The sequence below is a fragment of the Oncorhynchus nerka genome, linkage group LG26, assembly GCF_034236695.1.
Source record: "Oncorhynchus nerka isolate Pitt River linkage group LG26, Oner_Uvic_2.0, whole genome shotgun sequence".
Taxonomy (NCBI): Eukaryota; Metazoa; Chordata; class Actinopteri; order Salmoniformes; family Salmonidae; genus Oncorhynchus; species Oncorhynchus nerka.
The window spans coordinates 52,399,920-52,423,442 of NC_088421.1; the positions used below are offsets into that span (position 1 = coordinate 52,399,920).

General features: G+C 47.1%; 1 protein-coding gene across 1 annotated transcript in view; it reads right to left on the reverse strand.

Moving 5' to 3' along the window:
- The window catches only part of card11 (caspase recruitment domain family, member 11), a 137,670-nt gene that overhangs the window by 54,279 nt on the left and 59,868 nt on the right, over positions 1–23,523 (reverse strand). The window contains 3 exon segments of the mRNA XM_065011003.1: positions 3,196–3,322; positions 15,019–15,062; positions 18,504–18,610. Of these exon segments, the coding sequence (XP_064867075.1) occupies positions 3,196–3,322; positions 15,019–15,062; positions 18,504–18,610 (278 nt within the window).

Genomic DNA, 23,523 nt, shown 5'->3' on the forward strand with positions numbered 1-23,523 from the left:
CTTGCCGTTCTCCTGTTTAACTCAACTCATTGAGCTGATGTCCTCTCTCAGTGATTTACAGATGGCTGTCATCTTGCCGTTCTCCTGTTTAACTGTTTCAACTCATTGAGCTGATGTCCTCTCTCAGTGATTTACAGATGGCTGTCATCTTGCCGTTCTCCTGTTTAACTGTTTCAACTCATTGAGCTGATGTCCTCTCTCAGTGATTTACAGATGGCTGTCATCTTACCGTTCTCCTGTTTAACTCAACTCATTGAGCTGATGTCCCTCTCAGTGATTTACAGATGGCTGTCATCTTGCCGTTCTCCTGTTTAACTCAACTCATTGAGCTGATGTCCTCTCTCAGTGATTTACAGATGGCTGTCATCTTGCTTCTCCTGTTTAACTGTTTCAACTCATTGAGCTGATGTCCTTCTCAGTGATTTACAGATGGCTGTCATCTTGCCGTTCTCCTGTTTAACTCAACTCATTGAGCTGATGTCCTCTCTCAGTGATTTACAGATGGCTGTCATCTTGCCGTTCTCCTGTTTAACTGTTTCAACTCATTGAGCTGATGTCCTCTCTCAGTGATTTACAGATGGCTGTCATCTTGCCGTTCTCCTGTTTAACTGTTTCAACTCATTGAGCTGATGTCCAGTGATTTACAGATGGCTGTCATCTTGCCGTTCTCCTGTTTAACTCAACTCATTGAGCTGATGTCCCCTCTCAGTGATTTACAGATGGCTGTCATCTTGCCGTTCTCCTGTTTAACTGTTTCAACTCATTGAGCTGATGTCCTCTCTCAGTGATTTACAGATGGCTGTCATCTTGCCGTTCTCTGTTTAACTCAACTCATTGAGCTGATCCAGACTCAGTGATTTACAGATGGCTGTCATCTTGCCGTTCTCCTGTTTAACTCAACTCATTGAGCTGATGTCCTCTCTCAGTGATTTACAGATGGCTGTCATCTTGCCGTTCTCCTGTTTAACTGTTTCAACTCATTGAGCATGTTCTCTCAGTGATTTACAGCTGTCATCTTATCAGTCTCCTGTTTAACTCCTCATTGAGCTGATGTTCTCTCAGGATTTACAGATGGCTGTCATCTTGCCGTTCTCAGACAGTTTAACTCAACTGTTGAGCTCCCCTCAGTGATTTACAGATGGCTGTCATCAGGTTATACTGTTTCTCCTCTCAGTTCCAGACAGGACAGGTTATACTGTTTAACTCAACTCATTGAGCATGTTCCAGACAGATGGCTGTCATCTTGGTTTCTCCTGTTTAACTCAACTCTCAGTTCCAGACAGGATTTACAGATGGCTGTCATCTTGCTGTTACTCCTGTTTAACTCAACTCATTGAGCTGATGTCCTCTCTCAGGATTTACTGGCTTCATCTTGCTCTCCTGTTTAACTGTTTCAACTCATTGAGCTGATGTCCTCTCTCAGTGATTTACAGATGGCTGTCATCTTCCGTTCTCCTGTTTAACTGTTTCAACTCATTGAGCTGATGTCCTCTCTCAGTTCCAGACAGGACAGGTTATACTGTTTACTCCTCTCAGTTCCAGATTTACAGATGTTATCTTACTGTTAATCCTCTTTAGTTCAACTCAGGAGCTGATGTTATACTGATTTACTGGCTGTCATCTTGCCGTTCTCCTGTTTAACTGTTTCAACTTATTGAGCTGATGTCCTCCTCTCAGTTTTACAGATGGCTGTCATCTTAGGTTATACTGTTTAACTCAACTCTTGAGCTGAGTTCCAGACAGATGGCTGTCATCTTGCCGTTATCCTGTTACTGTTTCTCTCAGTTCCAGACAGGACAGGTTATTACTGTTTCTCTCTCAGTTCCAGATTTACAGGGCTGTCATCTTGCCGTTCTCCTGTTTAACTGGACAACTCATTGAGCTGACTCCTCTCTCAGTTCCAGACAGGACAGTCATCTTGCTTCTCCTGTTTAACTCCTCTCTCAGTGATTTACAGATGGCTGTCATCTTGCAGACTCAGGTTATGAGCTGATTCCTCTCTCAGTTTTACAGATGGCTGTCATCTTGCTTTCTCCAGTTTAACTGTTTCAACTTATACTGTTGTCCTCTCAGTTCAGACAGGACAGGTTTAACTGTTAGCTGCTGTCCTCTCTCAGTGATTTACAGATGGCTGTCATCTTGCCGTTCTCCCGTTTAACTGTTTCAGACTCAGGTTATGACCCTTAGAACTGCAAACTGTTCTCTTTTAGTTCCAGACAGGACAGGTTATTTTCTTATTGTTGTAACAACTGCTTGTGTAACTTTTTTGTTCATTTAAAAGATCCTTCAGTGACAGGACAGGTTATGGTACTGTTACCCCTCTCAGTTCCAGACAGGAACAGGTTATACTGTTACCCCTCTCAGTTCCAGACAGGACAGGTTATACTGTTACCCTCTCAGTTCCAGACAGGACAGGTTATACTGTTACTCCTCTCAGTTCCAGACAGGACAGGTTATACTGTTACCCCTCTCAGTTCCAGACAGGACAGGTTATACTGTTACTCCTCTCAGTTCCAGACAGGACAGGTTATACTGTTACTCCTCTCAGTTCCAGACAGGTTATACTGTTACTCCTCTCAGTTCCAGACAGGACAGGTTATACTGTTACTCCTCTCAGTTCCAGACAGGACAGGTTATACTGTTACTCCTCTCAGTTCCAGACAGGACAGGTTATACTGTTACTCCTTTCCAGACAGGACAGGTTATACTGTTACTCCTCTCAGTTCCAGACAGGACAGGTCGCAGGGAAGATTGAAAACAATAACAAACAGCAGGGGTCTTGACAGCCAAAAGCCCGGGACAATCCGTGGTCCCAGCCACAATGGCTAACAGTGTTGCGGGCATCGTTCAAGCAGTCAAGAAAACCCCGCTAGCTTGATAGGCAGCTGGCTAGCAACTAGGCACTTAACAGCTCCTCAGACCTGGCCTTGGTCGGCAAGATCACTGGACAGATAGTAGTGGTCCCAGCAACTGATGCTGACCACGTCACGGGATCCAAACTCTTAAGGTAGCTAACTAGTAACCACACTTTTTCAATGGATTTTTCTACAATAACGCTCTCCCTCGTTCCGCGTTCAACTGGAAGTGACGAGCGCCGCCTCTGGACGTAAAAACAGTAGACGAGGGGGGTAAGATACACTAGGGTGTGTGTGTGTGTGTGTGTGTGTGTGTTGGTGGGTGTGAGGGGGGGTGTACCTCTCCAGGGACAGTTTCCTGAAAATGTTGTTGACGGTCTCCAGGTCGTAGGAATCTAAACATTCTGACTGATGGGAGGAGGAGGAGGAGTGGAGTGAGGGAGGACCACGTGTTTCCATTTCCTCATCTGGACGGAGAGAGGGGGAGGGAGAGGGATGATTAGAGGGGTATACGGTCTACAGGTATACAGTATGGGACTGTAGGGTATAGGGTATACAGGTATACAGTATGGGACTGTAGGGTATAGGGTATACAGTATGGGGCAGTAGGGTATAGGGTCTACAGGTATACAGTATGGGGCTGCAGGGTATAGGGTCTACAGGAATACAGTATGGGGCTTTAGGGTATAGGGTCTACAGGTATACAGTATGGGGCTGCAGGGTATAGGGTCTACAGGAATACAGTATGGGGCTTTAGGGTATAGGGTCTACAGGAATACAGTATGGGGCTTTAGGGTATAGGGTCTACAGGAATACAGTATGGGGCTGTAGGGTATAGGGTCTACAGGTATACAGTATGGGGCTGCAGGGTATAGGGTCTATAGGTATACAGTATGGGGCTGCAGGGTATAGGGTCTACAATATGGGACTGTAGGGTATAGGGTCTATAGGTATACAGTATGGGGCAGTAGGGTATAGGGTCTACAATATGGAACTGTAGGGTATGGGGTCTATAGGTATACAGTATGGGGCAGTAGGGTATAGGGTCTACAATATGGGACTGTAGGGTATAGGGTCTATAGTAAGGGACAGTAGGGTATAGGGTCTACAGTATGGGGCAGTAGGGTATAGGGTCTACAATATGGGACTGTAGGGTATAGGGTCTAGAGTATGGGGCTGTAGGATATAGGGTCTACAGTATGGGACTGTAGGGTATAGGGTCTATAGGTATACAGTATGGGGCATTAGGGTATAGGGTCTACAGGTATACAGTATGGGGCAGTAGGGTATAGGGTATACAGTATGGGGCTGTAGGGTATAGGGTCTACAGTATGGGGCAGTAGGGTATAGGGTCTATAGGTATACAGTATGGGACTGTAGGGTATAGGGTCTATAGGTATACAGTATGGGGCATTAGGGTATAGGGTCTACAGGTATACAGTATGGGGCAGTAGGGTATAGGGTCTACAGTATGGGACAGTAGGGTATAGGGTCTACAGTATGGGACAGTAGGGTATAGGGTCTACAGGTATACAGTATGGGGCTGTAGGGTATAGGGTCTACAGGTATACAGTATGGGGCTGTAGGGTATAGGGTCTACAGTATGGGGCAGTAGGGTAGGGTCTACAGTATGGGACTGTAGGGTCTAGGGTCTAGGTATGTAGTATGGGACAGTATGGGACTGTAGGGTATAGGGTCTATAGGTATACAGTATGGGGCTTTAGGGTATAGGGTCTACAGGTATACAGGGGGCTGTAGGGTATAGGTTCTACAGTATGGGACAGTAGGGTATAGGGTCTATAGGTATACAGTATGGGACAGTAGGGTATAGGGTCTATAGGTATACAGTATGGGGCATTAGGGTATAGGGTCTACAGGTATACAGTATGGGGCTGTAGGGTATAGGGTCTACAGTATGGGGCAGTAGGGTATAGGGTCTATAGGTATACAGTATGGGGCTGTAGGGTATAGGGTCTATAGGTATACAGTATGGGGCTGTAGGGTCTATAGGGTCTACAGTATGGGACAGTAGGGTATAGGGTCTACAGTATGGGACAGTAGGGTATAGGGTCTACAGGTATACAGTATGGGGCTTTAGGGTATAGGGTCTAAGGTATACAGTATGGGGCTGTAGGGTATAGGGTCTACAGTATGGGACAGTAGGGTATAGGGTCTACAGTATGGGGCAGTAGGGTATAGGGTCTCTACAGGTATACAGTATGGGGGGCAGGGTATAGGGTCTACAGGTATACAGTATGGGGCTGTAGGGTATAGGGTCTACAGTAGGGGCAGGGGTATAGGGTCTATAGGTATACAGTATGGGACAGTAGGGTATAGGGTCTATAGGTCTACAGTATGGGGCAGTAGGGTATAGGGTCTACAGGTATACAGTATGGGGCTGTAGGGTATAGGGTCTACAGTATGGGGCATTGTAGGGTATAGGGTCTATAGGTATACAGTATGGGACTGTAGGGTATAGGGTCTATAGGTATACAGTATGGGGCATGTAGGGTATAGGGTCTACAGGTATACAGTATGGGGCTGTAGGGTATAGGGTCTACAGTATGGGACTGTAGGGTATAGGGTCTACAGTATGGGACAGTAGGGTATATGGTCTATAGGTATACAGTATGGGGCTGTAGGGTAGAGGGTCTACAGGTATACAGTATGGGGCTTTAGGGTATAGGGTCTACAGTATGGGGCTTTAGGGCATAGGGTCTATAGGTATACAGTATGGGACTGTAGGGTATAGGGTCTACAGGTATACAGTATGGGGCTTTAGGGTATAGGGTCTACAGTATGGGGCAGTAGGGTATAGGTTCTACAGGGCAGACAGTAGGGTATAGGGTCTAGAGGTATACCGTATGGGGCAGTAGGGTATAGGGTCTATAGGTATACAGTATGGGGCTGTAGGGTATAGGGTCTACAGTATGGGGCAGTAGGGTATAGGGTCTACAGGTATACAGTATGGGGCTGTAGGGTTTAGGGTCTACAGTATGGGGCAGTAGTGTATAGGGGGTATAGGGTCTACAGTATGGGGCTGTAGGGTATAGGGTCTACAGTATGGGACAGTAGGGTATAGGGTCTATAGGTATACAGTATGGGGCTTTAGGGTATAGGGTCTATAGGTATACAGTATGGGGCTGTAGGGTATAGGGTCTACAGTATGGGACAGTAGGGTATAGGGTCTATAGGTATAATATGGGGCAGTAGGGTATAGGGTCTATAGGTATACAGTATGGGGCTGTAGGGTATAGGGTCTACAGGTATACAGTATGGGGCTGTAGGGTATAGGGTCTAGAGGTATACAGTATGGGGCAGTAGGGTATAGGGTCTATAGGTATACAGTATGGGGCAGTAGGGTATAGGGTCTAGAGTATGGGGCTGCAGGGTATAGGGTCTATAGTATGGGATTGTAGGGTATAGGGTCTATAGGTATACAGTATGGGACTGTAGGGTATACGGTCTATAGGTATACAGTATGGGACTGTAGGGTATAGGGTCTAGAGTATGGGGCTGCAGGGTATAGGGTCTACAATATGGGACTGTAGGGTATAGGGTCTACAGTATGGGGCAGTAGGGTATATGGTCTATAGGTATACAGTATGGGGCTGTAGGGTAGAGGGTCTATAGGTATACAGTATGGGGCTTTAGGGTATAGGGTCTACAGTATGGGGCTTTAGGGTATAGGGTCTATAGGTATACAGTATGGGTCTGTAGGGTAGAGGGTCTACAGGTATACAGTATGGTGCTGTAGGGTATAGGGTCTAGAGGTGTACAGTATGGGGATGTAGGGTATAGGGTCTATAGGTATACCTTTATGGGGCAGTAGGGTATTGGGTCTACAGTTATACAGTATGGGGCTTTAGGGTATAGGGTCTACAGTATGGGGCAGTAGTGTATAGGGTCTATAGGTATACAGTATGGGGCTGTAGGGTTTAGGGTCTATAGGTATACTGTATGGGGCTGTAGGGTATAGGGTCTACAGTATGGGGCAGTAGGGTATAGGGTCTATAGGTCTACAGTATGGGGCAGTAGGGTATAGGGTCTATAGGTACACAGTATGGGACTGTAGGGTATAGGGTCTAGGGTATACAGTATGGGACTGTAGGGTTTAGGGTCTATAGGTATACAGTATGGGGCAGTAGGGTATAGGGTCTATAGGTATACAGTATGGGACTGTAGGGTATAGGGTCTATAGGTATACAGTATGGGACTGTAGGGTATAGGGTCTATAGGTATAGGGTCTATAGTATGGGGCTGTAGGGTATAGGGTCTATAGGTATACAGTATGGAGCAGTAGGGTATTGGGTCTATAGGTATACAGTATGGGGCAGTAGGGTATAGGGTCTACAATATGGAACTGTAGGGTATGGGGTCTATAGGTATACAGTATGGGGCAGTAGGGTATAGGGTCTACAATATGGGACTGTAGGGTATAGGGTCTATAGTAAGGGACAGTAGGGTATAGGGTCTACAGTATGGGGCAGTAGGGTATAGGGTCTACAATATGGGACTGTAGGGTATAGGGTCTAGAGTATGGGGCTGTAGGATATAGGGTCTACAGTATGGGACTGTAGGGTATAGGGTCTATAGGTATACAGTATGGGGCATTAGGGTATAGGGTCTACAGGTATACAGTATGGGGCAGTAGGGTATAGGGTATACAGTATGGGGCTGTAGGGTATAGGGTCTACAGTATGGGGCAGTAGGGTATAGGGTCTATAGGTATACAGTATGGGACTGTAGGGTATAGGGTCTATAGGTATACAGTATGGGGCATTAGGGTATAGGGTCTACAGGTATACAGTATGGGGCAGTAGGGTATAGGGTCTACAGTATGGGGCTGTAGGGTATAGGGTCTACAGTATGGGACAGTAGGGTATAGGGTCTACAGGTATACAGTATGGGGCTGTAGGGTATAGGGTCTACAGGTATACAGTATGGGGCTGTAGGGTATAGGGTCTACAGTATGGGACAGTAGGGTATAGGGTCTACAGTATGGGACTGTAGGGTATAGGGTCTAGAGTATGGGGCTGTAGGATATAGGGTCCACAGTATGGGACTGTAGGGTATAGGGTCTATACGTATACAGTATGGGGCATTAGGGTATAGGGTCTACAGGTATACAGTATGGGGCTGTAGGGTATAGGGTCTACAGTATGGGGCAGTAGGGTATAGGGTCTATAGGTATACAGTATGGGACTGTAGGGTATAGGGTCTATAGGTATACAGTATGGGGCATTAGGGTATAGGGTCTACAGGTATACAGTATGGGGCTGTAGGGTATATGGTCTACAGTATGGGGCAGTAGGGTATAGGGTCTATAGGTATACAGTATGGGACTGTAGGGTATAGGGTCTATAGGTATACAGTATGGGGCTGTAGGGTATAGGGTCTACAGTATGGGACAGTAGGGTATAGGGTCTACAGTATGGGACAGTAGGGTATAGGGTCTACAGGTATACAGTATGGGGCTGTAGGGTATAGGATCTACAGGTATACAGTATGGGGCTGTAGGGTATAGGGTCTACAGTATGGGACTGTAGGGTATAGGGTCTACAGTATGGGACTGTAGAGTATAGGGTCTACAGTATGGGGCTGTAGGATATAGGGTCTACAGTATGGGACTGTAGGGTATAGGGTCTATACGTATACAGTATGGGGCATTAGGGTACAGGGTCTACAGGTATACAGTATGGGGCTGTAGGGTATAGGGTCTACAGTATGGGGCAGTAGGGTATAGGGTCTATAGGTATACAGTATGGGACTGTAGGGTATAGGGTCTATAGGTATACAGTATGGGGCATTAGGGTATAGGGTCTACAGGTATACAGTATGGGGCTGTAGGGTATAGGGTCTACAGTATGGGGCAGTAGGGTATAGGGTCTATAGGTATACAGTATGGGACTGTAGGGTATAGGGTCTATAGGTATACAGTATGGGGCATTAGGGTATAGGGTCTACAGGTATACAGTATGGGGCTGTAGGGTATAGGGTCTACAGTATGGGACAGTAGGGTATAGGGTCTACAGTATGGGACAGTAGGGTATAGGGTCTACAGGTATACAGTATGGGGCTGTAGGGTATAGGGTCTACAGGTATACAGTATGGGGCTGTAGGGTATAGGGTCTACAGTATGGGGCAGAAGGGTATAGGGTCTATAGGTATACAGTATGGGACTGTAGGGTATAGGGTCTATAGGTATACAGTATGGGGCTTTAGGGTATAGGGTCTACAGTATGGGGCAGTAGGGTATAGGTTCTACAGTATGGGACAGTAGGGTATAGGGTCTAGAGGTATACCGTATGGGGCAGTAGGGTATAGGGTCTATAGGTATACAGTATGGGGCTGTAGGGAATAGGGTCTACAATATGGGGCAGTAGGGTATAGAGTCTACAGGTATACAGTATGGGGCTGTAGGGTATAGGGTCTACAGTATGGGGCAGTAGTGTATAGGGTCTATAGGTATACAGTATGGGGCTGTAGGGTATAGGGTCTACAGTATGGGACAGTAGGGTATAGGGTCTACAGGTATACAGTATGGGGCTTTAGGGTATAGGGTCTATAGGTATACAGTATGGGGCTGTAGGGTATAGGGTCTACAGTATGGGACAGTAGGGTATAGGGTCTACAATATGGGGCAGTAGGGTATAGGGTCTAGGTATACAGTATGGGGCTGCAGGGTATAGGGTCTACAGGTATACAGTATGGGGCTGTAGGGTATAGGGTCTAGAGGTATACAGTATGGGGCAGTAGGGTATAGGGTCTATAGGTCTACAGTATGGGGCAGTAGGGTATAGGGTCTAGAGTATGGGGCTGCAGGGTATAGGGTCTACAATATGGGATTGTAGGGTATAGGGTCTATAGGTATACAGTATGGGACTGTAGGGTATACGGTCTATAGGTATACAGTATGGGACTGTAGGGTATAGGGTCTAGAGTATGGGGCTGCAGGGTATAGGGTCTACAATATGGGACTGTAGGGTATAGGGTCTACAGTATGGGGCAGTAGGGTATATGGTCTATAGGTATACAGTATGGGGCTGTAGGGTAGAGGGTCTATAGGTATACAGTATGGGGCTTTAGGGTATAGGGTCTACAGTATGGGGCTTTAGGGTATAGGGTCTATAGGTATACAGTATGGGTCTGTAGGGTAGAGGGTCTACAGGTATACAGTATGGTGCTGTAGGGTATAGGGTCTAGAGGTGTACAGTATGGGGATGTAGGGTATAGGGTCTATAGGTATACCTTTATGGGGCAGTAGGGTATTGGGTCTACAGTTATACAGTATGGGGCTTTAGGGTATAGGGTCTACAGTATGGGGCAGTAGTGTATAGGGTCTATAGGTATACAGTATGGGGCTGTAGGGTTTAGGGTCTATAGGTATACTGTATGAGGCTGTAGGGTATAGGGTCTACAGTATGGGGCAGTAGGGTATAGGGTCTATAGGTCTACAGTATGGGGCAGTAGGGTATAGGGTCTATAGGTACACAGTATGGGACTGTAGGGTATAGGGTCTAGAGGTATACAGTATGGGACTGTAGGGTTTAGGGTCTATAGGTATACAGTATGGGGCAGTAGGGTATAGGGTCTATAGGTATACAGTATGGGACTGTAGGGTATAGGGTCTATAGGTATACAGTATGGGACTGTAGGGTATAGGGTCTATAGGTATACAGTATGGGGCTGTAGGGAATAGGGTCTATAGTATGGGGCTGTAGGGTATAGGGTCTATAGGTATACAGTATGGAGCAGTAGGGTATTGGGTCTATAGGTATACAGTATGGAGCAGTAGGGTATAGGGTCTATAGTATGGGGCTGTAGGGTATAGGGTCTATAGTATGGGGCTGTAGGGTATAGTGTCTATAGTATGGGGCTGTAGGGTATAGGGTCTAGAGTATGGGGCTGCAGGGTATAGGGTCTACAATATGGGACTGTAGGGTATAGGGTCTACAGTATGGGGCAGTAGGGTATATGGTCTATAGGTATACAGTATGGGGCTGTAGGGTAGAGGGTCTATAGGTATACAGTATGGGGCTTTAGGGTATAGGGTCTACAGTATGGGGCTTTAGGGTATAGGGTCTATAGGTATACAGTATGGGTCTGTAGGGTAGAGGGTCTACAGGTATACAGTATGGTGCTGTAGGGTATAGGGTCTAGAGGTATACAGTATGGGGATGTAGGGTATAGGGTCTATAGGTATACCTTTATGGGGCAGTAGGGTATTGGGTCTACAGTTATACAGTATGGGGCTTTAGGGTATAGGGTCTACAGTATGGGGCAGTAGTGTATAGGGTCTATAGGTATACAGTATGGGGCTGTAGGGTTTAGGGTCTATAGGTATACTGTATGAGGCTGTAGGGTATAGGGTCTACAGTATGGGGCAGTAGGGTATAGGGTCTATAGGTCTACAGTATGGGGCAGTAGGGTATAGGGTCTATAGGTACACAGTATGGGACTGTAGGGTATAGGGTCTAGAGGTATACAGTATGGGACTGTAGGGTTTAGGGTCTATAGGTATACAGTATGGGGCAGTAGGGTATAGGGTCTATAGGTATACAGTATGGGACTGTAGGGTATAGGGTCTATAGGTATACAGTATGGGGCTGTAGGGAATAGGGTCTATAGTATGGGGCTGTAGGGTATAGGGTCTATAGGTATACAGTATGGAGCAGTAGGGTATAGGGTCTATAGGTATACAGTATGGGGCAGTAGGGTATAGGGTCTAGAGTATGGGGCTGTAGGGTATAGGGTCTATAGTATGGGATTGTAGGGTATAGGGTCTATAGTATGGGACTGTAGGGTATAGGTCTATAGGTATACAGTATGGGGCTGTAGGGTATAGGGTCTAGAGTATGGGGCTGCAGGGTATAGGGTCTACAATATGGGACTGTAGGGTATAGGGTCTACAGTATGGGGCAGTAGGGTATATGGTCTATAGGTATACAGTATGGGGCTGTAGGGTAGAGGTCTATAGGTATACAGTATGGGGCTTTAGGGTATAGGGTCTACAGTATGGGGCTTTAGGGTATAGGGTCTATAGGTATACAGTATGGGTCTGTAGGGTAGAGGGTCTACAGGTATACAGTATGGTGCTGTAGGGTATAGGGTCTAGAGGTGTACAGTATGGGGATGTAGGGTATAGGGTCTATAGGTATGGGGCTGTAGGGTATTGGGTCTACAGTTATACAGTATGGGGCTTTAGGGTATAGGGTCTATAGTATGGGGCAGTAGTGTATAGGGTCTATAGTTATACAGTATGGGGCTGTAGGGTTTAGGGTCTATAGGTATAGTACTGTATGAGGCTGTAGGGTATAGGGTCTACAGTATGGGGCAGTAGGGTATAGGGTCTATAGGTCTACAGTATGGGGCAGTAGGGTATAGGGTCTATAGGTACACAGGGGACTGTAGGGTATAGGGTCTAGAGGTATACAGTATGGGACTGTAGGGTTTAGGGTCTATAGGTATACAGTATGGGGCAGTAGGGTAGGGTCTATAGTATGGGACTGTAGGGTATAGGGTCTATAGGTATACAGTATGGGACTGTAGGGTATAGGGTCTATAGGTATACAGTATGGGGCTGTAGGGTATAGGGTCTATAGTATGGGGCTGTAGGGTATAGGGTCTATAGGTATACAGTATGGAGCAGTAGGGTATTGGGTCTATAGTATACAGTATGGGGCAGTAGGGTATAGGGTCTATAGTATGGGGCTGTAGGGTATAGGGTCTATAGTATGGGGCTGTAGGGTATAGTGTCTATAGTATGGGGCTGTAGGGTATAGGGTCTAGAGTATGGGGCTGCAGGGTATAGGGTCTATAATATGGGACTGTAGGGTATAGGGTCTACAGTATGGGGCAGTAGGGTATATGGTCTATAGGTATACAGTATGGGGCTGTAGGGTAGAGGGTCTATAGGTATACAGTATGGGGCTTTAGGGTATAGGGTCTATAGTATGGGGCTTTAGGTATAGGGTCTATAGGTATACAGGGGTCTGTAGGGTAGAGGGTCTACAGGTATACAGTATGTCTAGGGTATAGGGTCTATGGGGCTGTATGGGGATGTAGGGTAGGGTCTATAGTATGGGGCTGTAGGGTATTGGGTCTACAGTTATACTATAGTATGGGGCTTTAGGGTATAGGGTCTACAGTATGGGGCAGTGTGTATAGGGTCTATAGGTATACAGTATGGGGCTGTAGGGTTTAGGGTCTATAGTATACTGTATGGGCTGTAGGGTATAGGGTCTATAGTATGGGGCTGTAGGGTATAGGGTCTATAGGTCTACAGTATGGGGCAGTAGGGTATAGGGTCTATAGTATGGGGCTGTAGGGTATAGGGTCTAGGGTATACAGTATGGGACTGTAGGGTTTAGGGTCTATAGGTATACAGTATGGGGCTGTAGGGTATAGGGTCTATAGGTATACAGTATGGGACTGTAGGGTATAGGGTCTATAGTATGGGGCTGTAGGGAATAGGGTCTATAGTATGGGGCTGTAGGGTATAGGGTCTATAGTATACAGTATGGAGCAGTAGGGTATAGGGTCTATAGGTATACAGTATGGAGCAGTAGGGTATAGGGTCTATAGTATGGGGCTGTAGGGTATAGGGTCTATAGTATGGGGCTGTAGGGTATAGTGTCTATAGTATGGGGCTGTAGGGTATAGGGTCTATAGGGGGCTGTAGGGTATAGTGTCTATAGTATGGGGCTGTAGGGTATAGGGTCTATAGTATGGGGCTGTAGGGTATAGTGTCTATAGTATGGGGCTGTAGGGTATAGGGTCTATAGTATGGGGCTGTAGGGTATAGGGTCTATAGTATGGGGCTGTAGGGTATAGTGTCTATAGTATGGGGCTGTAGGATATAGGGTCTATAGTATGGGGCTGTAGGGTATAGTGTCTATAGTATGGGGCTGTAGGGTATAGGGTCTATAGTATGGGGCTGTAGGGTATAGGGTCTATAGTATGGGGCTGTAGGGTATAGGGTCTATAGTATGGGGCTGTAGGGTATAGGGTCTATAGTATGGGGCTGTAGGGTATAGTGTCTATAGTATGGGGCTGTAGGGTATAGGGTCTATAGTATGGGGCTGTAGGGTATAGGGTCTATAGTATGGGGCTGTAGGGTATAGTGTCTATAGTATGGGGCTGTAGGGTATAGGGTCTATAGTATGGGGCTGTAGGGTATAGTGTCTAGTATGGGGCTGTAGGGTATAGTGTCTATAGTATGGGGCTGTAGGGTATAGGTCTATAGTATGGGGCTGTAGGGTATAGGGTCTATAGTATGGGGCTGTAGGGTATAGGGTCTATAGTATGGGGCTGTAGGGTATAGGGTCTATAGTATGGGGCTGTAGGGTATAGTGTCTATAGTATGGGGCTGTAGGGTATAGTGTCTATAGTATGGGGCTGTAGGGTATAGGTCTATAGTATGGGGCTGTAGGGTATAGGGTCTATAGTATGGGGCTGTAGGGTATAGTGTCTATAGTATGGGGCTGTAGGGTATAGGGTCTATAGTATGGGGCTGTAGGGTATAGTGTCTATAGTATGGGGCTGTAGGGTATAGGGTCTATAGTATGGGGCTGTAGGGTATAGGGTCTATAGTATGGGGCTGTAGGGTATAGTGTCTATAGTATGGGGCTGTAGTGTCTATAGTATGGGGCTGTAGGGTCTATAGTATGGGGCTGTAGGGTATAGTGTCTATAGTATGGGGCTGTAGGTTATAGTATGGGGCTGTAGGGTATTTTTTTAATATTTTTTTTATTTTACCTTTATTTAACCTTTATTTAACCAGGCAAGTCAGTTAAGAACAAATTCTTATTTTCAATGACGGCCTGGGAACAGTGGGTTAACTGCCTGTTCAGGGGCAGAATGATAGATTTGTACCTTGTCAGCTCGGGGGTTTGAACTCGCAACCTTCCGGTTACTAGTCCAACGCTCTAACCACTAGGCTACCCTGCCACCCCATATAGGGTCTATAGTATGGGGCTGTAGGGTATAGGGTCTATAGAATGGGGCTGTAGAGTATAGAGTATACAGTATGGGGCTGTAGGGTATAGGGTCTATAGAATGGGGCTGTAGAGTATAGAGTATACAGTATGGGGCTGTAGGGTATAGGGTCCATAGTTTGGGGCTGTAGGGTATAGGACATCTACAGTCTCAGGTACCTTACCATAATCCATGTTGTCTACACACTCATATTCAAAGTCACAGAGGCTGAAACAGAGAAAGAAAAATGTAGTCAGAAGTTTGAAATCTTTTTCCAATGTATTGGGTGTAGGGTAAAGGGTATAGGCTGTAGGGTGTAGGGTACAGGGTAAAGGGTGTAGCGTAAATGGTGTAGCGTAAATGGTGTAGGGTAAAGGGTATAGGGTGTAGGGTAAAGGGTATAGGGTAAAGGATGTAGCGTAAATGGTGTAGGGTAAAGGGTGTAGCGTAAATGGTGTAGGGTAAAGGGTGTAGGGTATAGGGTGTAGGGTAAAGGGTTTAGGGTAAAGGGTGTAGGGTAAAGGGTGTAGGGTAAAGGGTGTAGTGTAAAGGGTGTAGGGTAAAGGGTAAAGGGTAAAGGGTGTAGGGTATAGGGTAAAGGGTGTAGGGTAAAGGGTGTAGGGTAAAGGGTATAGGGTAAAGGGTATAGGGTGTAGGGTAAAGGGTATAGGGTAAAGGGTATAGGGTAAAGGGTGTAGGGTATAGGGTGTAGGGTAAAGGGTGTAGGGTAAAGGGTGTAGTGTAAAGGGTAAAGGGTGTAGGGTGAAGGGTGTAGGGTAAAGGGTAAAGGGTAAAGGGTGTAGGGTAAAGGGTATAGGGTAAAGGGTGTAGGGTAAAGGGTATAGGGTAAAGGGTATAGGGTAAATGGTGTAGGGTAAAGGGTGTAGGGTAAATGGAGTAGGGTAAAGGGTGTAGCATAAATGGTGTAGGGTAAAGGGTGTAGGGTATAGGGTGTAGGGTAAAGGGTGTAGGGTAAATGGAGTAGGGTAAAGGGTGTAGCATAAATGGTGTATGGTAAAGGGTGTAGGGTATAGGGTGTAGGGTAAAGGGTGTAGGGTAAAGGGTGTAGGGTAAAGGGTAAAGGAAGAAGGGTGTAGTGTATAGGTTAAAGGAAGAAGGCTATAGGGTAAAGGGTTTAGGGTAAGGGGTGTAGTGTTTAGGGTGTAGGGAGAATTGTTTAGGGTGTAGGGAGTAGGGTGAAGTATTTAGGGTGTAGGGTGTAGAGTGAAGTGTTTAGGGTATAGGGAGTAGGGTGAAGTGTTTAGGGTATATAGTAAAGGGTGTAGGGAGTAGGGTGAAGTATTTAGGGTGTAGGGTGTAGAGTGAAGTGTTTAGGGTATAGGGTAAAGGGTGTAGGGAGTAGGGTGAAGTATTTAGGGTGTAGGGTGTAGAGTGAAGTGTTTAGGGTATAGGGTGTAGGGTGTAGGGTAAATGGTTTAGGGTAAAGGGTGTAGGGTATAGGGTGTAGGGTAAAGGGTATAGGGTAAAGGGTGTAGGGTATAGGGTGTAGGGTGAAGTGTTTAGGGTGTAGGGGTTAGGGTGAAGTGTTTAGGATGTTGGGTGAAGTGTTTAGGGTGTGAAGCGTTTAGGGTGTGAAGTGTTTAGGGTGTAGTGTTTAGGGTGTAGGGTGAAGTGTTTAGGGTGTAGGGTGAAGTGTTTAGGGTGTAGGGTGAAGTGTTTTGGGTGTAGGGAGAATTGTTCAGGGTGTAGGGTGAAGTGTTTTGGGTGTAGGGAGAATTGTTTAGGGTGTAGGGAGTAGGGTGAAGTATTTAGGGTGTAGGGTGTAGGGTGAAGTGTTTAGGGTGTAGGGTGAAGTGTTTAGGGAGTAGGGTGAAGTGTTTATGGTATAGGGTGTAGGGTATAGGGTGTAGGGTAAAGGGTGTAGGGTAAATAGTTTAGGGTATAGGGTGTAGGGTATAGGGTAAAGGGTGTAGGGTAAATGGTTTAGGGTGTAGGGTGACGTGTTTAGCCTCCAGTATTCATGCTGCAGTAGTTTATGTGTCGGGGGGCTAGGGTCAGTTTGTTATATCTGGAGTACTTCTCCTGTCCTATTTGGTGTCCTGTGTGAGTTCTCTAATTCTCTCCTTCTCTCTTTCTTTCTCTCGGAGGACCTGAGCCCCAGGACTACCTGACATGATGACTCCTTGCTGTCCCCAGTCCACCTGGCCATGCTGCTGCTCCAGTTTCAACTGTTCTGCCTTATTATTATTCGACCATGCTGGTCATTTATGAACATTTGAACATCTTGGCCATGTTCTGTTATAATCTCCACCCGGCACAGCCAGAAGAGGACTGGCCACCCCACATAGCCTGGTTCCTCTCTAGGTTTCTTCCTAGGTTTTGGCCTTTCTAGGGAGTTTTTCCTAGCCACCGTAATTCTACACCTGCATTGCTTGCTGTTTGGGGTTTTAGGCTGGGTTTCTGTACAGCACTTTGAGATATCAGCTGATGTACGAAGGGCTATATAAATAAATTTGATTTGATTTAGAGTGTAGGGAGTAGGGTAAAGTGTTTAGGATGTTGGGTGAAGTGTTTAGGGAGTAGGGTGAAGTGTTTAGGGTGTAGGGTGAAGTGTTTCGGGTGTAGGGTAAAGTGTTTAGGGTGTAGGGAGTAGGGTGAAGTGTTTAGGGTGAAGGGGGAAGTGTTTAGGGAGGAGGGTGAAGTGTTTCGGGGGTAGTAAGAATTGTTTAGGGTGTAGTGAGTAGGGTGAAGTGTTTAGGGTGTAGGGTGAAGTGTTTAGGGTGTAGGGTGAAGTGTTTAGGGTGAAGGGGGAAGTGTTTCAGGTGTAGGGAGAATTGTTTAGGGTGTAGGGTGAAGTGTTTCGGGTGTAGTAAGAATTGTTTAGGGTGTAGGGAGTAGGGTGAAGTATTTAGGGTGTAGGGTGAAGTGTTTAGGGAGTAGGGTGAAGTGTTTAGGGTGAAGGGGGAAGTGTTTAGGGAGGAGGGTGAAGTGTTTCGGGTGTAGGGAGTAGGGTGAAGTGTTTAGGGTGTAGGGTGAAGTGTTTAGGGAGTAGGGTGAAGTGTTTAGGGTGTAGGGTGAAGTGTTTAGGGTGAAGGGGGAAGTGTTTAGGGAGGAGGGTGAAGTGTTTCGGGTGTAGGGAGTAGGGTGAAGTGTTTAGGGTGTAGGGTGAAGTGTTTAGGGAGTAGGGTGAAGTGTTTAGGGAGTAGGGTGAAGTGTTTAGGGTGTAGGGTGAAGTGTTTAGGGTGAAGGGGGAAGTGTTTAGGGAGTAGGGTGAAGTGTTTAGGGTGAAGGGGGAAGTGTTTAGGGAGGAGGGTGAAGTGTTTTGGGTGTAGGGAGTAGGGTGAAGTGTTTAGGGTGTAGGGTGAAGTGTTTAGGGAGTAGGGAGTAGGGTGAAGTGTTTAGGGTGAAGGGGGAAGTGTTTAGGGAGTAGGGTGAAGTGTTTAGGGTGTAGGGAGTAGGGTGAAGTGTTTAGGGTGTAGGGTGAAGTGTTTAGGGTGTAGGGAGTAGGGTGAAGTGTTTAGGGTGTAGGGTGAAGTGTTTAGGGAATAGGGTGAAGTGTTTAGGGTGTAGGGTGAAGTGTTTAGGGTGTAGGGTGAAGTGTTTAGGGAGTAGGGTGAAGTGTTTAGGGTGTAGGGTGAAGTGTTTAGGGAGTAGGGTGAAGTGTTTAGGGTGTAGGGTGAAGTGTTTAGGGTGTAGGGTGAAGTGTACCCGCGGGGCTGGAAGTCAGTCTCTCCCTCTCGCGTCCGACGGACCAGTGATGCGTTTCCTGGCGGCTCGGGGTTGGTCGACATGATGCTGTCGTTACGGTAGCGCAGCTAAACACAGGTTACCATGACAACACACAGGTAAGGGTGTGCAGGTGTGTCAAATCAAATACAAATCTACTTGATTTTCACATGCGTCAAATACAACAGGTGTAGACTTTACCGTGCTTACAAGCCCTTTCTCGACAAAATTACCGTGAAACGCTTACTAACAAGCCCTCCTATACAAGGAGTACCAGTACTGAGTCAATGTGCAGGGGTACCAGGTAGTAGGTAATAACATGGGGTACCGGTACTGAGTCAGTGTGTAGGGGTACCAGGTAGTAGGTAATAACATGGGGTACCGGTACTGAGTCAGTGTGTAGGGGTACCAGGTAGTAGGTAATAACATGGGGTACCGGTACTGAGTCAGTGTGTAGGGGTACCAGGTAGTAGGTAATAACATGGGGTACCGGTACTGAGTCAGTGTGTAGGGGTACCAGGTAGTAGGTAATAACATGGGGTACCGGTACTGAGTCAATGTGCAGGGGTACCAGGTAGTAGGTAATAACATGGGGTACCGGTACTGAGTCAGTGTGTAGGGGTACCAGGTAGTAGGTAATAACATGGGGTACCGGTACTGAGTCAGTGTGTAGGGGTACCAGGTAGTTGAGGTAATAACATGGGGTACCAGTACTGAGTCAGTGTGTAGGGGTACCAGGTAGTTGAGGTAATAACATGGGGTACCGGTACTGAGTCAGTGTGTAGGGGTACCAGGTAGTTGAGGTAATAACATGGGGTACCGGTACTGAGTCAGTGTGTAGGGGTACCAGGTAGTTGAGGTAATAACATGGGGTACCGGTACTGAGTCAGTGTGTAGGGGTACCAGGTAGTTGAGGTAATAACATGGGGTACCGGTACTGAGTCAGTGTGTAGGGGTACCAGGTAGTAGGTAATAACATGGGTACCGGTACTGAGTCAATGTGTAGGGGTACCAGGTAGTTGAGGTAATAACATGGGGTACCGGTACTGAGTCAGTGTGTAGGGGTACCAGGTAGTAGGTAATAACATGGGGTACCGGTACTGAGTCAGTGTGTAGGGGTACCAGGTAGTTGAGGTAATAACATGGGGTACCGGTACTGAGTCAATGTGTAGGGGTACCAGGTAGTAGGTAATAACATGGGGTACCGGTACTGAGTCAGTGTGTAGGGGTACCAGGTAGTAGGTAATAACATGGGGTACCGGTACTGAGTCAGTGTGTAGGGGTACCAGGTAGTTGAGGTAATAACATGGGGTACCGGTACTGAGTCAGTGTGTAGGGGTACCAGGTAGTTGAGGTAATAACATGGGGTACCGGTACTGAGTCAGTGTGTAGGGGTACCAGGTAGTAGGTAATAACATGGGTACCGGTACTGAGTCAATGTGTAGGGGTACAAGGTAGTTGAGGTAATAACATGGGGTACCGGTACTGAGTCAATGTGTAGGGGTACCAGGTAGTAGGTAATAACATGGGGTACCGGTACTGAGTCAGTGTGTAGGGGTACCAGGTAGTTGAGGTAATAACATGGGGTACCGGTACTGAGTCAATGTGTAGGGGTACCAGGTAGTTGAGGTAATAACATGGGGTACCGGTACTGAGTCAGTGTGTAGGGGTACCAGGTAGTAGGTAATAACATGGGGTACTAGTACTGAGTCAGTGTGTAGGGGTACCAGGTAGTTGAGGTAATAACATGGGGTACCGGTACTGAGTCAGTGTGTAGGGGTACCAGGTAGTAGGTAATAACATGGGGTACTAGTACTGAGTCAGTGTGTAGGGGTACCAGGTAGTTGAGGTAATAACATGGGGTACCGGTACTGAGTCAGTGTGTAGGGGTACCAGGTAGTTGAGGTAATAACATGGGGTACCGGTACTGAGTCAGTGTGTAGGGGTACCAGGTAGTAGGTAATAACATGGGGTACCGGTACTGAGTCAGTGTGTAGGGGTACCAGGTAGTTGAGGTAATAACATGGGGTACCGGTACTGAGTCAGTGTGTAGGGGTACCAGGTAGTTGAGGTAATAACATGGGGTACCAGGTAGTAGGTAATAACATGGGGTACCAGTACTGAGTCAGTGTGTAGGGGTACCAGGTAGTAGGTAATAACATGGGGTACCAGTACTGAGTCAGTGTGTAGGGGTACCAGGTAGTAGGTAATAACATGGGGTACCGGTACTGAGTCAGTGTGTAGGGGTACCAGGTAGTTGAGGTAATAACATGGGGTACCGGTACTGAGTCAATGTGCAGGGGTACCAGGTAGTAGGTAATAACATGGGGTACCGGTACTGAGTCAGTGTGTAGGGGTACCAGGTAGTTGAGGTAATAACATGGGGTACCAGTACTGAGTCAGTGTGTAGGGGTACCAGGTAGTAGGTAATAACATGGGGTACCAGGTACTGAGTCAGTGTGTAGGGGTACCAGGTAGTTGAGGTAATAACATGGGGTACCAGTACTGAGTCAGTGTGTAGGGGTACCAGGTAGTAGGTAATAACATGGGGTACCGGTACTGAGTCAGTGTGTAGGGGTACCAGGTAGTTGAGGTAATAACATGGGGTACCGGTACTGAGTCAGTGTGTAGGGGTACCAGGTAGTAGGTAATAACATGGGGTACCGGTACTGAGTCAATGTGCAGGGGTACCAGGTAGTAGGTAATAACATGGGGTACCGGTACTGAGTCAGTGTGTAGGGGTACCAGGTAGTTGAGGTAATAACATGGGGTACCGGTACTGAGTCAGTGTGTAGGGGTACCAGGTAGTTGAGGTAATAACATGGGGTACCGGTACTGAGTCAGTGTGTAGGGGTACCAGGTAGTTGAGGTAATAACATGGGGTACCGGTACTGAGTCAGTGTGTAGGGGTACCAGGTAGTTGAGGTAATAACATGGGGTACCGGTACTGAGTCAGTGTGTAGGGGTACCAGGTAGTAGGTAATAACATGGGGTACCGGTACTGAGTCAGTGTGTAGGGGTACCAGGTAGTAGGTAATAACATGGGGTACTAGTACTGAGTCAGTGTGTAGGGGTACCAGGTAGTTGAGGTAATAACATGGGGCACGTACTGAGTCAGTGTGTAGGGGTACCAGGTAGTTGAGGTAATAACATGGGGTACCGGTGAGTCAGTGTGTAGGGGGTACCAGGTAGTTGAGTAATAACATGGGGTACCGGTACTGAGTCAGTGTGTAGGGGTACCAGGTAGTTGAGGTAATAACATGGGGTACCGGTACTGAGTCAGTGTGTAGGGGTACCAGGTAGTTGAGGTAATAACATGGGGTACCAGGTGAGTCAGTGTAAGGGTAACAGGTAGTTGGGTAATAACATGGGGTACAGTACTGAGTCAGTGTGTAGGGGTACCAGGTAGTAGGTAATAACATGGGGTACCAGTACTGAGTCAGTGTGTAGGGGTACCAGGTAGTAGGTAATAACATGGGGTACCGGTACTGAGTCAGTGTGTAGGGGTACCAGGTAGTTGAGGTAATAACATGGGGTACCGGTACTGAGTCAATGTGCAGGGGTACCAGGTAGTAGGTAATAACATGGGGTACCGGTACTGAGTCAGTGTGTAGGGGTACCAGGTAGTTGAGGTAATAACATGGGGTACCAGTACTGAGTCAGTGTGTAGGGGTACCAGGTAGTAGGTAATAACATGGGGTACTGAGTCAGTGTGTAGGGAGTACTGAGTCAGTGTGTAGGGGTACCAGGTAGTTGAGGTAATAACATGGGGTACCGGTACTGAGTCAGTGTGTAGGGGTACCAGGTAGTAGGTAATAACATGGGGTACCAGTACTGAGTCAGTGTGTAGGGGTACCAGGTAGTTGAGGTAATAACATGGGGTACCGGTACTGAGTCAGTGTGTAGGGGTACCAGGTAGTTGAGGTAATAACATGGGGTACCGGTACTGAGTCAATGTGCAGGGGTACCAGGTAGTAGGTAATAACATGGGGTACCGGTACTGAGTCAGTGTGTAGGGGTACCAGGTAGTTGAGGTAATAACATGGGGTACCAGTACTGAGTCAGTGTGTAGGGGTACCAGGTAGTTGAGGTAATAACATGGGGTACCGGTACTGAGTCAGTGTGTAGGGGTACCAGGTAGTTGAGGTAATAACATGGGGTACCGGTACTGAGTCAGTGTGTAGGGGTACCAGGTAGTTGAGGTAATAACATGGGGTACCGGTACTGAGTCAGTGTGTAGGGGTACCAGGTAGTAGGTAATAACATGGGGTACCGGTACTGAGTCAGTGTGTAGGGGTACCAGGTAGTAGGTAATAACATGGGGTACCGGTACTGAGTCAGTGTGTAGGGGTACCAGGTAGTTGAGGTAATAACATGGGGTACCAGTACTGAGTCAGTGTGTAGGGGTACCAGGTAGTTGAGGTAATAACATGGGGTACCGGTACTGAGTCAGTGTGTAGGGGTACCAGGTAGTTGAGGTAATAACATGGGGTACCGGTACTGAGTCAGTGTGTAGGGGTACCAGGTAGTTGAGGTAATAACATGGGGTACCAGGTACTAGGTAATAACATGGGGTACCGGTACTGAGTCAGTGTGTAGGGGTACCAGGTAGTAGGTAATAACATGGGGTACCGGTACTGAGTCAGTGTGTAGGGGTACCAGGTAGTTGAGGTAATAACATGGGGTACCGGTACTGAGTCAGTGTGTAGGGGTACCAGGTAGTAGGTAATAACATGGGGTACCGGTACTGAGTCAGTGTGTAGGGGTACCAGGTAGTTGAGGTAATAACATGGGGTACCGGTACTGAGTCAGTGTGTAGGGGTACCAGGTAGTAGGTAATAACATGGGGTACCGGTACTGAGTCAATGTGTAGGGGTACCAGGTAGTAGGTAATAACATGGGGTACCGGTACTGAGTCAGTGTGTAGGGGTACCAGGTAGTTGAGGTAATAACATGGGGTTCCGGTACTGAGTCAGTGTGTAGGGGTACCAGGTAGTTGAGG